This window comes from Stigmatopora nigra, chromosome 10, assembly GCF_051989575.1.
Source record: "Stigmatopora nigra isolate UIUO_SnigA chromosome 10, RoL_Snig_1.1, whole genome shotgun sequence".
NCBI lineage: Eukaryota > Metazoa > Chordata > Actinopteri > Syngnathiformes > Syngnathidae > Stigmatopora > Stigmatopora nigra.
Window position 1 is genome coordinate 2,253,063 of NC_135517.1, and position 17,214 is coordinate 2,270,276.

The 17,214-nt window shown below is 38.4% G+C and overlaps 1 protein-coding gene across 1 annotated transcript in view; it reads left to right on the forward strand.

Moving 5' to 3' along the window:
* Positions 1-17,214, forward strand: part of cacna2d2a (calcium channel, voltage-dependent, alpha 2/delta subunit 2a) — a 143,270-nt gene that overhangs the window by 117,615 nt on the left and 8,441 nt on the right. The window contains exons 9-23 of the mRNA XM_077726040.1: positions 961-1,011; positions 1,386-1,485; positions 2,952-3,113; positions 5,367-5,477; positions 6,046-6,124; positions 7,197-7,246; positions 9,216-9,305; positions 9,386-9,454; positions 10,845-10,919; positions 11,881-11,955; positions 12,024-12,095; positions 12,171-12,242; positions 12,328-12,389; positions 13,833-13,909; positions 15,497-15,511. Of these exons, the coding sequence (XP_077582166.1) occupies positions 961-1,011; positions 1,386-1,485; positions 2,952-3,113; positions 5,367-5,477; positions 6,046-6,124; positions 7,197-7,246; positions 9,216-9,305; positions 9,386-9,454; positions 10,845-10,919; positions 11,881-11,955; positions 12,024-12,095; positions 12,171-12,242; positions 12,328-12,389; positions 13,833-13,909; positions 15,497-15,511 (1,160 nt within the window). The remainder of the gene's footprint in view (positions 1-960; positions 1,012-1,385; positions 1,486-2,951; positions 3,114-5,366; positions 5,478-6,045; positions 6,125-7,196; positions 7,247-9,215; positions 9,306-9,385; positions 9,455-10,844; positions 10,920-11,880; positions 11,956-12,023; positions 12,096-12,170; positions 12,243-12,327; positions 12,390-13,832; positions 13,910-15,496; positions 15,512-17,214) is intronic.

Genomic DNA, 17,214 nt, shown 5'->3' on the forward strand with positions numbered 1-17,214 from the left:
TGCAAATTATCGTCATATGTATCTTAAAATATATCTTATTTTCACTTGGATGAGGCTTTTTTAAAGCTAAAAGTTCCAATTAGCAATATAGATTTTTTGTTGTTTTAATTTTTGTTGTTGCTGCTTTCAATCAACAAGGTTATACATTTGGTCAAAAAAAGTCACTTTTTTGGCAAATTTTTTTGGGTTATTGAAAATTTTAATTATGGGATTTTTTGCACTAAAATGTGGAACTAAAAGACGTCAATTTTCCACAAAATCTGCAAATGCGACTTATATATTGATTAATATGTTAATATCCCTTTAAGGCATCTCTATCTAGTTGATGTATAACACAATACCACTACTACTACTACTGCGCCTTATAATCCAGTGCGCCTTGTATATGAAATATTTTTTGGGTTATTTCACGGTCTATATTGTGACAGCTGTATCACAAATCTGTCAAATTATACATTTTCCCATATTTTATACATTTTTTTATTGTTTACACCACATAACTTTTGAACTGGATTCTTTTAAGTACTATTTTTTGTTAAAACTGATCTAGTTTTACCCATTTCGGCTGTAATCCGGATTTTCTCGGTCACTGTTAGCAACGAAAACATCATCAACTGCTAATATTGTCATTTATTAATAATAATAATAATATTTTCGCCTCAGGTGTCTTTCTACTATTGATCTAGTAACAAATTACTAAGTAAAATTAAGGATCGTTTTGTTGTTGGTAGCCCAACACCAAAAATGGCGAATACAACGCCACTTATTTAGTCTTTTAAGCATATATAAGCCTTTATCACTACGCTCTTAGCTTAAGTGGGCTTAGCCGTGGACGGACTCTTGCATAATGGTGGCTCGGCTTATGTCATTGGCCCCTTTTTACATTTTATAAAGATTTTTGAAACAAAAACATAATGGTAGCTCCTTTTTAGTGACTTTATTTTGATTTTATTTTTACAGGTATATCCAAGGTGCGTCTTCACCAAAGGACATGGTCATCATTGTGGATGTGTGAGTAGTTTTTTCCACCATTTTCTAATAGAAAAGGCAAAGGGTGCTAGTGCCACCTGTTGGTCTAGTTTGAATTTTTGAGTTAGAGTCTGGTTAGAATATGCTCTTAAAATCCCTTTTAAATTGACCTTTTTTTACCTGCCTGCCCTGTCCAATTGGATTGGACGACAGTAGCTTGTTGATCTGTTTCTTTAAATATTACAAGACGCAATAAGCCAAAATTACTTTGTATTCAATGTCAAAATATATTTTTTAGCAGATCTGGTTCATGTATCATCATATCTTGCAGGCAATGAGTTAAATTTGGAAATATATCAGCAGTTTATTACACTTTTATTTAACAAAAGGTAACATTAAGATCTTTATTTTTCTAGGAGTGGGAGTGTCAGTGGCCTCACACTTAAACTGATGAAGACTTCAGTCATCAAGATGTTGGACACACTCTCAGATGACGACTACGTAAATGTTGCCAGAGTAAGAAAACCTGGAAAAAGATGTTATGTTCATAAGTTAAAATGGATAAGTTGTTAATGGAGCGGAGTTTAGAATATTTATTTTTTAACTGTAATACTTGTTCTGTAGCGGCAATTAATGATGATAGCGTGACCGGACGTTTTGGTAGCCCGGACGTTTGGTCTACCGGACGTTTGGTCGCCCGGACGTTTTGGTCGCCCGGACGTTTTGGTCGCCCGGACGTTTTGGTCGCCCGGACGTTTTGGTCGCCCGGACGTTTTGGTCGCCCGGACGTTTTGGTCGCCCGGACGTTTTGGTCGCCCCGGACGTTTGGTCGCCCCGGACGTTTGGTCGCCCCGGACGTTTGGTCGCCCCAGACGTTTGGTCGACCGTACGTTTGGTCGCCCGGACCTTTGGTCGCCCGGACGTTTGGTCGCCCGGACGTTTGGTCGCCCGACGTTTGGTCGCCCGACGTTTGGTCGCCCGACGTTTGGTCGCCCGACGTTTGGTCGCCCGACGTTTGGTCGCCCGACGTTTGGTCGCCCCGGACGTTTGGTCGCCCGACGGTTGGTCGCCCGGACGTTTTGGTCGATCGGACGTTTGGTCGATCGGACGTTTGGTCGACCGGACGTTTGGTCGACCGGACGTTTGGTCGACCGGACGTTTGGTCGACCGGACGTTTGGTCGACCGGACGTTTGGTCGACCGGACGTTTGGTCCCCCGGACGTTTGGTCTCCCGGACTGTTCTTTGTCACGCTAGTCTACGCTCATCACTAGACCCATTATGTCTTAAAAAAAATATACGATGAATATTTATATATTTATTCTACATTGCAGGACACGTACACATAAGGGAGGTTTGTTTTGGTGACTATTTGGACACGGCCGGCAGTAATCTCCCTTTAAGCCGCTGCATTTATCAACTATATGCTGCTAAATCTGCACAAAATGAGTATAATAATCTGATTCCTGCCATCTGTGAAGAAGGTGGAAGCTTATGGAATATTGATTTGTTTACCAACTGCAACTGCCATCGCAGCAAAAACATGATAATGCAGTAGTCCGATATGAAAAAAATCGACTTTTACTTCATCCCTTAGGATTTATTTGGCTTTTTAATTAATCTGATGACTAAATGAACCATTTGACAAGACATAAATATGCAAAATATGAATAAGATCAGCATTTATGACCTTTTTTTTAGATGCAAGCCACTGTTTGGCTCGATACGCTAAAGGCTAATTGTCTGGATGAGATGTTTTTTATTACCTTGGCAGAGTTTTTTAGTGGTGCTTTGTACAGACTTGCGCTGCACCTGTTCTTTTGCTTTCAAAGTTGTAATTACCGCCATTTATTGCCAGCCGGAGAGTCGAAAAGGTAGCCTGAATCGAAGTACACGCCCACAATTGCGGCTTGATGTCGGCACGTGGCGACAGATGGTTTTTTTGGGGGTCTCATGGCGGCGTTTTTGTGTTTTTTTTGTGTAGTTTAATGACGAGGCGGACGCCGTGGTGCCCTGCTTTCGGACTTTGGTTCAAGCTAATGTACGCAACAAGAAGATCTTCAAGGAGGCTGTAATGCATATGCAAGCTAAAGGGACCACCGACTACAAGTCCGGATTCACCTTTGCATTCGAGCAACTTCTCAATGTAAGTGTGATAAGGAATAGATGCTCTTCCGGAATGAGTTAATCCAGAATACAGCATTATATACTGTTGAAAAAATGTTCAAATGGGAGGATTTGTGTCATAAATAGACTTAGACTGTCAAATTTTAGGGGAAAAGTGTGTTTTTTTTAAATGATTTTTTAAAGTTTTTTTGTATTTTTGTAGTGCTAAAGTAATACATTCTGTTCAATAACTATAACTATAATTTTAAAAGATAGGGAGGATTCTAGAGAAAAAAAATCCTAATGATAACCTGAAATATTTCTATTTTGGAGAAAATCAGCAATTTTATACATTTTGAGTCAAAAATATGCCAGCTTGAAAATCTCCTTGACTTTATTATTTGTTTATTACATGTACAGTAGTCCCTCAAATATCGCGGATAATGAAGACAAGACAGAACCGCGACAACCGAAAAACCTGACAAAGGACTTAGACAAAAACTCCAATTTTTCATTTTTTATTTTATTTATATCAAGCGGATATTAACTATTTTCACAGTTAGCGTAGTATTTAAAGTAGTAAAAATTTTAAATGTATGCAATATATTTAGATATCAATATAATATTTAAATTATTATGCTCATAGCTGTAATATTTCATGAATATACACTTTTTGATCATTGAACTTGTATACTTGTATTTCTGTGTAGGCGCAAAAACATGTATTGTATCCTACATAACTTAACGTTTTTTTTCATTTATCGCGGCCATGTCTAGTCTACATTAACCGTGATATTCGAGGGATTACTGTACTACCCCATGTCCTCATAACAGTTAAAAGTTCGAAAAAACAAGGACAACCGTTAGTCAGACATGCTAATCACTAGTTCCACATTCTGGGTACCCACCGATAAAATTTGCTATGGCAAGGTGTGTGTCTATTCGCAGCCCAGGTGCATATCCCCCCCCCCCCACCAATCCAACCCGTATGCCATGGTGTACTCCGGCACCCTAATGGCCACTGATAGGATGATTGATGAGTACGGCCTAGCTGAGATCAGCCTCTCTTTATATTCTTCTGCTGGCTTGGAGGCACACAGCCAAGTGTAGCGCACACACACACATACATATACACACATACAATATACACGCATTGCATGCATGCACGACTACCGGAAGAAATAAAAAAAAAAATTAATCGCTGTCTGTTGCGTCGTTGCTCTTATGACTGGTGGCAGAAGCGCTATCAAATATGTAATTGTGGCGACATTATTTATCATTATTAGAGGCTTGTCAGATGCCTGGCAGCCATTTTTGTGCCAGCTGTTGCGGACGGTACAACGCTGGTCGCTATTCATAAGGTTCCATTGACGGCATTAAATGTCCAATTCGTTTGGACAGATATGAGTAAACACTCACATCTGAAAGTATCATTGCACTTACATTCATTGCACCTGCTGGCTTTGGATCCATTGTTTTTTACCGTAATTCTGTACTGACTAACGCAAAAAAAAACACGGGAAAAAATGCAATGCTCTGCCCAGTGCTCGTAGATATTTTTGCAAAAAGATGCTCATATCTCAAAATGTATCTCGTATGTCAGGGTAAATATTTGCTCTGAATTTTAACTCGGATCTCAAAATGTATGTCAAGGTAAATATTTGCTCGGAATTTTACTCGTATGTCAAAATGTATCTCGTATGTCAAGGTAAATATTTGCTCAGAATTTTACTCGTATCTCAAAATGTACCTCGTATCTGAAGGTAAATATTTGCTCGGAAATTTTACTCGTATCTCAAGGTAAATATCTGCTCAGCAATTTTACTCGTATCTCAAGGTAAATATTTGTCTGGAATTTTACTCGTATCTCAAAATGTATCTCGTATCTCAAGGTAAACATTTGCCTGGAATTTTACTCGTATATCAAGGTAAACATTTGCTCGGAATTTTACTCTTACCTCAAAATGTAACTCGTATCTCAAAGTAAATATTTTCTCGGAATTTTACTTGCATCTCAAAATTTATCTCGTATCTCAAGGTAAATATTAGCCTGGAATTTTACTCGTATCTCAAATTCCTCGTAAAGCATGGCACTCGTATGTCAAGGTATTACTCTCCGTGTGATTATAAGAAATACTTCTCTTGAGTATTTTGCCAAGAACCAAGAAGTTGATTCTTTTTCAGGCCTCTTAATCAGATGTAGTGGACCAGATTGGGCTCCCGGACTATGAGTTTGACACCCCATGCAAACCTAAAACCTGAATCTTTGCTTTTGTTTTTTTCTTTGTGACAGGAAACCAGCGCTCCTCGAGCCAACTGCAACAAGATGATCATGATGTTCACAGATGGCGGCGAAGATCGGGCGCAGGATATCTTCGAAAAATACAACTGGCCCAACAAAACGGTCAGGCGCTGCTAACAAAGGAATCCCATGTGACCATGAACGCGACGTCTCCACACGATGACCTTGTGTCATCAGCTCGCGAGTCGATTATTTTGTTATCGCCGCCGGTGTTAACAGCTATGACCCGCTAACTAATTAGCTGCTATATCGCCAAAAGCCTGTTTAACAAAAAATAGCCACAAGTGATTCAATCCCACTATCCGTTTTGTATCGTGCTAACAGCTATTGTCATACAGGAATAATCTGAATTCAGACAAGAAGAGATTTCTAGTAAGCTAATCTTATCTAGGTGCTTTTAAAAATTTACTATATTATTTTAATGCCTTCCATTGAAGTTTTTTTATGCATCTCCGGGGTCTTAGTTTTTCGGTAAATGCCCTCCTGGAATGACATTTTTTCATCCTTTTTGAGCGCCCCAAAAAATTCTACTTGTAAATCGTGATCTATGTACTGAGCAGCCCAGGACTAGGGTATCAAACATTTTAATTATTTTGTTTATTTACATCTTTTTGTGGTCTAAGTTCGTCTAGGTTAGGGTTTAACCCAGGGGTCTTTTTCGTTGCTGCAGGTGCGGGTTTTCACCTTCTCTGTGGGTCAACATAATTATGATGTCACACCACTGCAGTGGATCGCTTGTGCCAACAAAGGTAAACAATTTTTAAAATAACTGCGTATAGGTTTTATTAATATTTTAAGTATTCCTGATTTTTAAAAGACGACATTAGCAAAATACACACACAACCTTCATTTTGATTAATTACTTTTTAACTATTAACTTTAAAAAAAAAAATCCCATCAAATACTAATTTATTTTACTTGGTAAATTGAGCAACAAAAAAAAACTTTTAAAAATGTAATTTAAAAAGTATAGGTTTAGGTACTCTGTATAGTTACAGGTATAGGTACAGGTACAAGTACAGGTACAAGTACAGGTTCAAGTACAGGTTCAAGTACAGGTACAAGTACAGGTACAAGTACAGGTACAAGTACAGGTACAAGTACAGGTACAAGTACAGGTACAAGTACAGGTACAAGTACAGGTACAAGTACAGGTACAAGTACAGGTACAGGTACAGGTACAGGTACAAGTACAGGTACAGGTACAGGTACAGGTACAGGTACAGGTACAAGTACAGGTACAGGTACAAGTACAAGTACAGGTACAAGTACAGGTACAAGTACAGGTACAAGTACAGGTACAAGTACAGGTACAAGTACAGGTACAAGTACAGGTACAAGTACAGGTACAAGTACAGGTACAAGTACAGGTACAAGTACAGGTACAAGTACAGGTACAAGTACAGGTACAAGTACAGGTACAAGTACAGGTACAAGTACAGGTACAAGTACAGGTACAAGTACAGGTACAAGTACAGGTACAAGTACAGGTACAAGTACAGGTACAAGTACAGGTGCAAGTACAGGTACAAGTACAGGTACAGGTACAGGTACATATACTGCCGGTTTGACAAAAAAATTTACTTTAAAAAGTCCTTTCAAAAGTTGTTATACGGCGTACAAAATTTAAAATGATCCAAAAACGTATAAAATATTGAAAAAACTATAAATTGGTATGATATGAGGACAAGTTATCATTAGGTAAGTCCCTAAAATACCCCCAAAAATCCTTATGGAAAACAAATGATATCGCTTACAATACCGTGGCTGCACATGAGAATGCTTTTGAATTATAGTACTGATATATGCCTTTATTTTCAGGGTACTACTTTGAAATCCCATCCATCGGAGCCATCCGGATCAACACCCAGGTGAGCAGTACACCATTTACCAAAAGGAATGATGACTTTTGGAGAGGCTCATTTCCTTCTTTATTCGCTCAATGGTTACGACGCAGTAATATGCCTCAAGCCTTTTATAACGTAAAGTCTTCTCGGCTAAATGACTTTACAAGCAAAGTAACGGCTTTTCACATAAATTAGACACCGACATCTTTTCATTTTTTAAGATTTTACCAACAAAATATACATAATTTTTTACATTTTCACTCTTCACTATTATTATTCCGATATTTTCTTTTACATCCATTAGAAGAACCCATGAATTTCTACGTCTCCGTCCACAAATTTGTGCCGTCTCCTATTTTTACGTGTTCTAGATTGTCCTATTCAGGCGTAAAATTTCCCCTATAGCCCGTGAAAAGGTCTGGCTGTCGCCATTCTGATGGAAAATCTCCCCGCGGAGCGTTTAAAGGAGACTTTTATCGAGCTAATAATAGAATAGGTCACGCCTGTCAGCGTTTCTCCGGTTCGTACGATGAAGGAAAACGGTCAGGAGCTTGACACCGACCGACATGGACTTGGGCTCGGATAGGACACGCCTACGCGTGGGTATTTCAAGGGTAGATACGCAAAAGGTCAAACATTTACAATATCTTATGTGGGTGGAGATTAAAGTCAAATACAAGAAAATGAGAATGCGTTTTGTATCTTTCTGTGGGAGGGAGAATATGGAAATGATACCCATAGACTTATAATGCCTTTTCACCGTAATAATGAATTGGACGTTTTTGGTCGCTTGGACGTTTTGGTCGCCCGGACGTTTTTGGTCGCCCGGACGTTTTTGGTCGCCCGGACGTTTTTGGTCGCCTGGACGTTTTTTGGTCGCCCGGACGTTTTTGGTCGCCCGGACGTTTTTGGTCGCCCGGACGTTTAGTCGCCCGGACGGTTCTTTGTCAGAGTTAACTGTTGAAATCAGCGCTCAAAATTATATTCATGAGAGTTTAATATCTAAATATCTACTGTTGAAACCAGTTCTCAAAATTATATTCACCTGGGCGACCAAACGTCCAGGCGACCAAACGTCCGAGCGACCAAACGTCCAGGCGACCAAACGTCCGGGCGACCAAACGTCCGGGCGACCAAACGTCCGAGCGACCAAACGTCCGGGCGACCAAACGTCCGGGCGACCAAACGTCCGGGCGACCAAACGTCCGGGCGACCAAACGTCCGGGCGACCAAACGTCCGGGCGACCAAAACGTCCGGGCGACCAAAACGTCCGGGCGACCAAAACGTCCGGGCGACCAAAACGTCCGGGCGACCAAAATGTCCGGGCGACCAAACGTCCGGGCGACCAAACGTAGGCTATGATCGTTAATTGCCACTAATTTTGCAGTGTAAAATCTTCTTCAGACAGACGGCCATGTTTTGGGGGCTAATGCAAAAAAAATATTAAATTTTAACGTAAATTATGAACAAAACGTAAAGTAAATTTAAATGCCAACATTCTTTTCCGATTACCAAAGAAATTACGATCTTTCACGAACACAGTCGCCATCTTAACCTCTATTTTTAAGAGTCAGGTTGTTCTCAATAACCTTGCCTCACAATTACAATCACTTCCAATCCATCAAACTACAAAAATTATCCATCATTGTTCAAAACGCCTCTAAATGAATGACATTTTTTAACAATAGCTCATTCATTTTTTACTCGGAACGCTTCAGCACAATTCACAAGGCGCCGTGGGAGTTTTGTCACAATACCAGCGCTAACATAAAAACCCTCAGGGATATAAAAACGGCCCTTTTTTGCACATGATGCCTTTGACGCCTGTTAATGTGTTTTTAATAGCTCCTTCATAATGATGAACTGTAGCCTTGAGTGGCTTTTTCCAAGTCCACCATCTTTCCTGCTTTCACCCATATTTGAAGACTTCTTATTTCAACACGATAAAACTCAGTCATGCCTATTTTTATTTTTTTTATATTTTGTTCTCAGGAGTACTTGGATGTCCTGGGACGACCAATGGTATTGGCTGGCTCCAAAGCCAAGCAAGTGCAGTGGACCAACGTTTATCAGGATGCTTTGGTGAGTGGAAAACACAGATTTTTTTACGCACCATCGACAAGTTTTGGGGGATAATTTTGTTTTATGTTTTGTTTTTTTAGGGTTTAGGTTTGGTCATCACAGGGACCATGCCGGTTTTTAACCTTACTGCGGATAGTACAAGTGCACAGGTACAGTATATGCGTTTCAGTTATAGTAATGCAGTTATTAGCTCTTAATGGTTAATTTAATTACTATCATCAGATCTAACAGACTTAACTTGAAATAACATCCATTTACTTCCTTTTCAAATATTTTTTTCTTAAATTTTCTTATCCAGAATGCCTTTTTTTTATAAAGTAAATGATAGGTCATTTTTTTCAATTTTTTTCCCCATTTTTTTCAAAATTTTCCCAATTTTTTTCAAAATTTTCCCCATTTTTTTCAAAATTTTCCCCATTTTTTCAATTTTTCCCCATTTTTTCAAAATTTTTCCCCATTTTTTCAAAATGTTTCCCCATTTTTTTCAATTTATAAAACAAAGACGATTTCTCTTTGGTTTACAAATCACTCATTGTATTGCTAAATCATATTAGTACTTTTGGTAACTCCTAAACTTCATTCTGATTGGTCCACAAGAAATTGAGAACTGGCTTTTTTAGACAGCAAGAATAACAAAGCAAGTGATATTTTGACCAATCAGAGGCTGTCTAAAACCATGTTAGCTAAACCATAACCCTATTAATCAATTGAATTGAATTTAATGTTTTTATTGTCATTATACAAGTATAATGAGATTTAAAGCTTTCACCATATAGCCCAGAAATAACAACAAACCGATAAATAAACAAGAAATAAATAGTAGTAGTAATAATAGTAGTCTCAGGGAGTCTATAGTCTAATCCTATATAAATAATCAATACATAGTAATAGATAAACAAGTAGTCAACATAACAAATAAGTAGTATAAGTAGTAGTAATAAGTCCTGATTAGGTCCTAGGTACAGAACTCATTTAGTATGGTGACAACTCTTGGGAAGAAACTGTCCTTGAGTCAGTTTGTCTTGGCTGTTATGACTCTGTAGCGCCTTCTAGAAGGCAGCAGCTTGAAGTAGTAGAAGCCGGGATGTTTTATTGTCTTTTTATAAGGTGTTCTGCCCTTCTAAGGCACCGGGATTGGTAGATGCTGGACAGGGTAGGTAGGGGAAAGTTGATTATTTTGTTTGTCTTGGCTGTTATGATCTTTTTTTTTATATTAGGGTTTATTTTAATCCAATGTTTGCAGCCAATTGACATACTAATCCAGATAGCGCTAACAACTGAGACACTTTCATGCCACTAGCGCCCCCTAGAGGTGGTAACTGACATTACCAACCACCTTCTGTCGTTACCACTTCATCCATTTTTCAGCATCCTTTAGCCCGGTATTTATTTAAGCTTATCAACTGAAGCGTAAAGCAGTGGAACAGATAGAAGCGATAAAAGCTAAAGTAGGAGCTAATCAGATGCTAGGCCATAGTGAGAACTTGAAATCTCTCCTTCAGGCTCAGAGTAATTCCAGGCGTTTTCTACCTTTTATAGAACCAGCTTATCCTGGGAGTCATGGGCGTGGACATCGCCATCAACGAGATCAAAAAGAAGACGCCGACTTATAGAGTAAGCATGACGGACAACCAAATACTTTTATATTCGTAGCTAATGATTTGGGTCTGTTGGCTTTTGAGTTTGACAAGCATTTTAGGTTCATATGGAATATTATGTATATATAATATATACAATACGCTTATTTATTCATTTATTTACTTACCGTATTTTCACGACTATAAGGTGCACTTAAAAGTTTTAAATTTTCTCCAAAATAGACAGTGTGCCTTATAATCCAGTGCGCCTTATATATGGAAAAAAACAGAAAACCAAAAACGAAAAACCACCACTGTCGGATATTAAAAAAACACAAACGCCTGAACTGAAACAATACTGTTAAATATGCAGACGCCATCTTAATTTACAACATCTTCCATCATATAGCTCCACCCCCACTGCAAGATTTTATACCAAAAAATCCAAAACATCAACAATGGCTGGCTCTAGAGGTGACTGTAAAGTAGTGAGTGCTTCGTACCTGGAAGTCAATCGCAATTACCCTATTTTCACCACTATAAGGCACACTTAAAAGTCTTAAATGTTTTCCAAAATGCACAGTGCGCCTTATAATACAGTTTGCCTTATATGTATATGAAAAAAATGTCACTTATTGAGAGTGCGCCTTATAATGCGGTGCGCCTTATAGTCATGAAAATACCGTATTTATTATCTATTTATGTCTAAAAGTTATTTTATGTGCATTTATATATGTAAATATGTTTATATACATTTACTTAATATTCATTTCCCTATTTATTTACTTATATATTTATTTTTCTATGTATTTACTTATATATTTGTCTATTTCTTTCTTTATCTATTTATTTATTAACTTATTACCTATCTATTTACGTCTAAAATGTTTTTTCTGTCTATTCTCTTGCTACTGTGACAGTGAAATTTCCCAAATACGGGATGAATAAAGTTATTAAATCTAATCTAATTAACATTTCTTATTTTTATGACACTCCAGCTAGGAGCCAATGGTTACACCTTTGCGACCGATCCAAACGGTTACGTACTGCTACATCCTAACCTACGACCCAAGGTAAGTTTTTCTGGACTGATACGGTCTTGGGTTTTCGTTTTTTTCAGAGTTTTTTTGTTCTCCCTCAGATTATCAACTTTAGGGAACCCGTCACACTGGATTTTCTCGACGCCGAACTGGAGGACAACAACAAGGAAGAGGTATGTCTTAAACCTTTTTTTGTCTTATTTTTAAGGGTCGGCATCATGTTTTTTTTTCGTCAATTCCCTCATCAGATCCGAAAACAAATGATTGACGGAAAATCCGGGCAGAGGAAAATCAAGACGCTCATTAAGTCAGTTGATGAGGCAAGTCGTCAGCGCCAAAAAGCGTTTTTTGACCAATTACCAGAGGTTTTCGTCTTTTTTGTGACATTTTTGTGGCTTTCCGCAGAGGTACATCGACGAAGCCATGCGAACATATACATGGACGCCGGTAGATGGTACAGACTACAGGTAGGCCATAAATATGTTCTATGTACTTCATTCATACTGTAAGTATATAATTAAATATTTTTTTGTTCGATAAGGGCGCCACAAAACCAGATTTTTTGCGAATAATTTCCTATCCGCAACTACGCCGTCAAAACCTACTTCAATAGCAGCCAACTAAATATAAAATGCAGTTTTTAAGTCATTCACTACTATTGGCGGTAACTGGTGCCCAGTAAGTTTGGATAGGGAAGGTTGGCAGTAATTTTTTTGGGTGTCAATCACCGTCTTTATTAGCTTTTTAATGGATTAGATTGAGGGTGTACTCATACCTATCAATTTTTTACAGTTTTCTCGATTATTATACGTTTTTTGATCATTTCAAATTATATAACAACTTTTGGAGGCGTTTTTTAAGTCCAAAATTTTGTAAAACCGATCTTGTTTTAGCCATTTCGGCTCTAATCCGGATCGTATCGGTCACTGGTAGCATACAAAAACGTCATCATCGACTGCTAATATTTTTAGGATATATATACGCGCATTCTCTTTTCACTTTATAAATATAGCGTGTCAGTAAGCAATGCAATCAAACAGTCAATCTATTAGCGTCATACAGCGACATCTACAGAGTCTTGAATTTAGTGCACTGACTAATTGGGCACCCCGTCCATTTTGTAGAAAATTTTAGACATTTACGTGCGCCCTAAGTGACTAAAAATGTGCCTGTTGCATTTATACATTTTTTTTATCACTAAATAATCGGAATTGCAATCATTAATAAGGAGTTGACAGGTATGTGTACCCCATCTACTGTTCGTGGTTGCCTCAAATAGGCTCCAGCACCCCAAAAAATGATTGCATATATAAAAAAACTAGATTAATTTTCTTCTACAATGAGTGGACCTACTTGCTTTGTGAGCGCCTAAAACAGGGGTGTCAAACATATGGCCCGCGGGCCAAATCCGGCCCGCCAGGTGGTTTGGTACGGCCCGGGGGAAGAAACTCGCATTGTATAAAAAATATGAATTTCTTTAAAAATTGTAGTTTTTGTATTATCCGCTAGGGGGCGCAGTGTTTTAGTACGTGCCGACAACTTGAATTGACATTTATTTATGTTCTTATGTTATTCTCTTGTTCATAATATATTGTTCATAATGTAAAAGGAAACTTATTTTAATAAACATTTTGATAATTTACTCATTCTTTGCACTAATTATTAATATTAGTGACTAATACAAAAGTGGAAAAAAGTGGGCTTATTGTTAGTTCTATGTCATTTTGCAATGAGTTTACTGGTCCGGCCCGCTTTAACTCAAATTAAGCTGTATTCGGCCCGCAGACCAAAGGGAGTTTGACACCCCTGACCTAAGAGGATGACATGCTAATGTTGCTATATTTAGCATTTCAATGTAATGGAATCAAGTGTTTGTGTCTAATCTTTGTACATCTGCCTAACTATCTCAGTCTAGGGTTGGTACTACCCACTTATAGTGAGAGCCATATCAAAGCCAATCTTAGTGACCAGATCCTGCAGGTGCAATGTAAGTAGTCGCTGACCACCAACACCGGACCACCTTCTTTCTCCTCGTTCTCTCTCCAAACCCTTTCTTAATTCCGACATCATCGTAGGGACAAAGCGAATCGCTATACTTTCCCTACTCGTCTTCCTTCTCCTTTAATCGGCTGGATCCAATCAGTGTACCCCCCCCCCCCTAGTTCCTCCTCCTGACCCCCCCACCCCCACCCCCTTCCCCATTCTGTGCTGTAAAAACAAAAAAAATCAACAAAAAAACGGTGATGTTTTTTCTTCGCTGAAGACAAAAACAAACTGAAAAGACAGAAAGGTGAAAGCGATGTGACACTGGTGAAAATAATGGTGATTTTATACTATTATTTTTTTTATATATTCTTAATTTTTTTATTTATTTTTTTTGCCAAATGCTCTCGCCTCTTCTACACCGAGAAATGATTCTGAAGTGTGTTTGTTCCAGTTTTTTGGGGGTGTATTGTGAAAAAAATGCATGTTTTTTTTACCTTCTTGTGCTGTTTACTATCATTTTCTTTACCTTCTGTTGAATGTATGTGTGTGAATGTGTGAATATGAATGTGTGAATGTGTGAGCTTTGGAATCATTCAGCACAAAAACTCCCACAAGGCCCGTGGGCTGCTCATATGTGGGAGTTTGGGTTTTTTTCTTCGGTCCAAATGGGGACACATTGTTGTCTTTCTCATCTTTGTTTTCATTTCTGGTGCTAATTTTTCACTAATTGTCTTTTTTTCTGTTTTTCTCATTTGCAACAGCAAATAAGATGTTTGGTCTTCATTTCTTTGAAGCGGGGTACACGCTTGTATTTTATATTCGTCGATTTTTCATGGTTATATAGAGTCACAAGACAATTTTTAAGCTGTTAAAAATATTCTAAACACTTCTAAGAAATTTTATCTCATCTATTAGGATCTGACAGCCGTTTCTGGCCACCCAAAAAAAATTTCAACTCTCTACGTTGCACGGTTTGGACAAACATAGCGAGAGAATCTTAACATACACACACACATCCACAAAAAACAAGCTTTTTAAGGATTATTGAGTACAATTTTTAGCCTGGTATTTTTTTAAGCAAATTATTGTTGACAATTTAACCCAAACATTACAGGAAAATAGTTTAAAATAAACTTTCAAAAAATAACCCAAGCATTTTCCAACTTTTTAGCTCAAAACTTAAACCAATTTTAAATAATAAATCACCCATAGACCTTTCTAACCCAATTTTATAAATATAAACTAGATTCAGCATTTCCCTTTAAACATTTTCCAAAAATCTCCCAAAAAATAAACCCCCCTCAACTCACACCCCTCCAAAATAAAACTAACTACAATACTTTCCCGCCTCGATAACCATTTTTTCAACAACTTTGATCGTAAATGTCCAATTCCATGTGTGTATCCCGCTTTACTTGTCTCCTTTAAACTCAATGGTTTCTTTTAATTTTTTTTCAAGGCCACAATATTTTTATTCAAAGAACCAATTGAATAAAATATTGTCTGTGACCCTTCCTCCACCCCAAAAACCCTTTCCTACCCGACCCCCTGTTTCTTTTCTTGCTCCTTCTATGATGGATCCACACAGTGTCATACATCCATGGCAAGTATACTCCATCTCGGTCCACCATCCACAGTCCCTGTACTACCTCTACTTCCTCCCTCATCCCAAACCCCGCCCCCAAAACCTCCTCCATCCAATCCCCTTTGCCTGCCTGCCTTATGGTCCTTCCCCTTCTTTCCCTCCAGGACCTCCCCCTTTCTACTTTTAACCCCACCCATCCTGACATGAGCAAAAAAACGCGCCGCGGATACTCGGAAAAGTACTATAAATGTTCCCGTTCCTGCTGTTGATGTTTTTCCACCTCTACTTTTACATCCTCTCTTCTCTCTGACATTTATTTCTTCTAATCTCACTCATCTAGAAATGCTCTAGCTAACATTTTAGCATCGCAACAGATCATTTGTTAATCCCAATATAATCAAGTCTAATCATTCGTCTTAACAATTTGTGAGTAGGCTTTGACAATAGTGACTAATGTTTCATCGTGACAGATTGTGATTACCGTATTTTCACGACTATAAGGCGCACCCCCAATGAATGACATTTTTCCCATATATAAGGTGCACTGTATTATAAGGCGCATTGTCTATTTTGGAGAAAATGTAAGACTTAAGTGCGCCTTATAGTGGTGAAAATACGGTAATTGCTATTGACTTCCAGGTATGAGGCACTCACTACTTTACAGTCACCTCTAGAGCCAGCCATTGTTGATGTTTTGGATTTTTTTGTATAAAATCCTGCAGTGGGGGAGGAGCTATATGATGGAAGATTTTGTAAACTAAGATGGCATCTGCATATTTAACAGTATTGTTTCAGTTCAGGCGTTTGTGGGTTTTTTTAATATCCGACAGTGGTGGTTTTTCGTTTTCTGTTTTTTTCCATATATAAGGCGCACTGCATTATAAGGCGCACTCTCTATTTTGGAGAAAATTTAAGACTTTTAAGTGCGCCTTATAGTCGTGAATATACGGTAATTGTATTCTGTATGATAATGATTTTAGCTATAGTATTTAGCCCCGCCCCCATTAAAACAATACAAAGTCAATAGCAATGACTTATAAAGCAGATTGTATAGAAATTTTGACATGGAATTTCTTAGGCCAAACAATAACAGTCCCTTAACAATCTTAAAAACACAAAAGGGCCAAGCTTTTTCGTCCCCCCTGTCTTAGATTTCAACTCAACGTTGTCCTCCCTGTCTCCATTACGCTTGTCTTCCTCACCCCTTCTTTCACCACACCCCTTGACTCCCCCTCAGACCGCCAGACGCATGGTCCAAAGCATCCTAAGCGAGCCCCGAACTTGGATAGTGCACAACATTGTAGGCGGAGACTCCCTGGGCACCTTATTGGTCGATAAAAACCACCAATATGGCATTGAGATTCAATTGCCTCAACATTGCCCCCTTCTGAATACCCTTCACAATGCAATGTACTCCCTACAATTACACCCCTGGCAGTCTGAGGGGCGACCCAACCCCCCATCAGGACCCCAGTTGACCACGTTGATGCCTGCCTGACCTTTTTCCTAAAAAACACGGGTCTGAAAAGTCACTTCCTGACTCTACACCAAGTCACTTCTCAGATAACCCAAACAATGAATCAAATCCTCTCTGATAAACTCTTATTTTTCCAAAAAATAACAAACCAAAAACCGCAAAAATTCTCCATTAAGGTCAGGTTGTTTTTAAGGTATCACATTGGCTAACACTAATGTTTCCCATGATTCCTCAACGCTGCTAT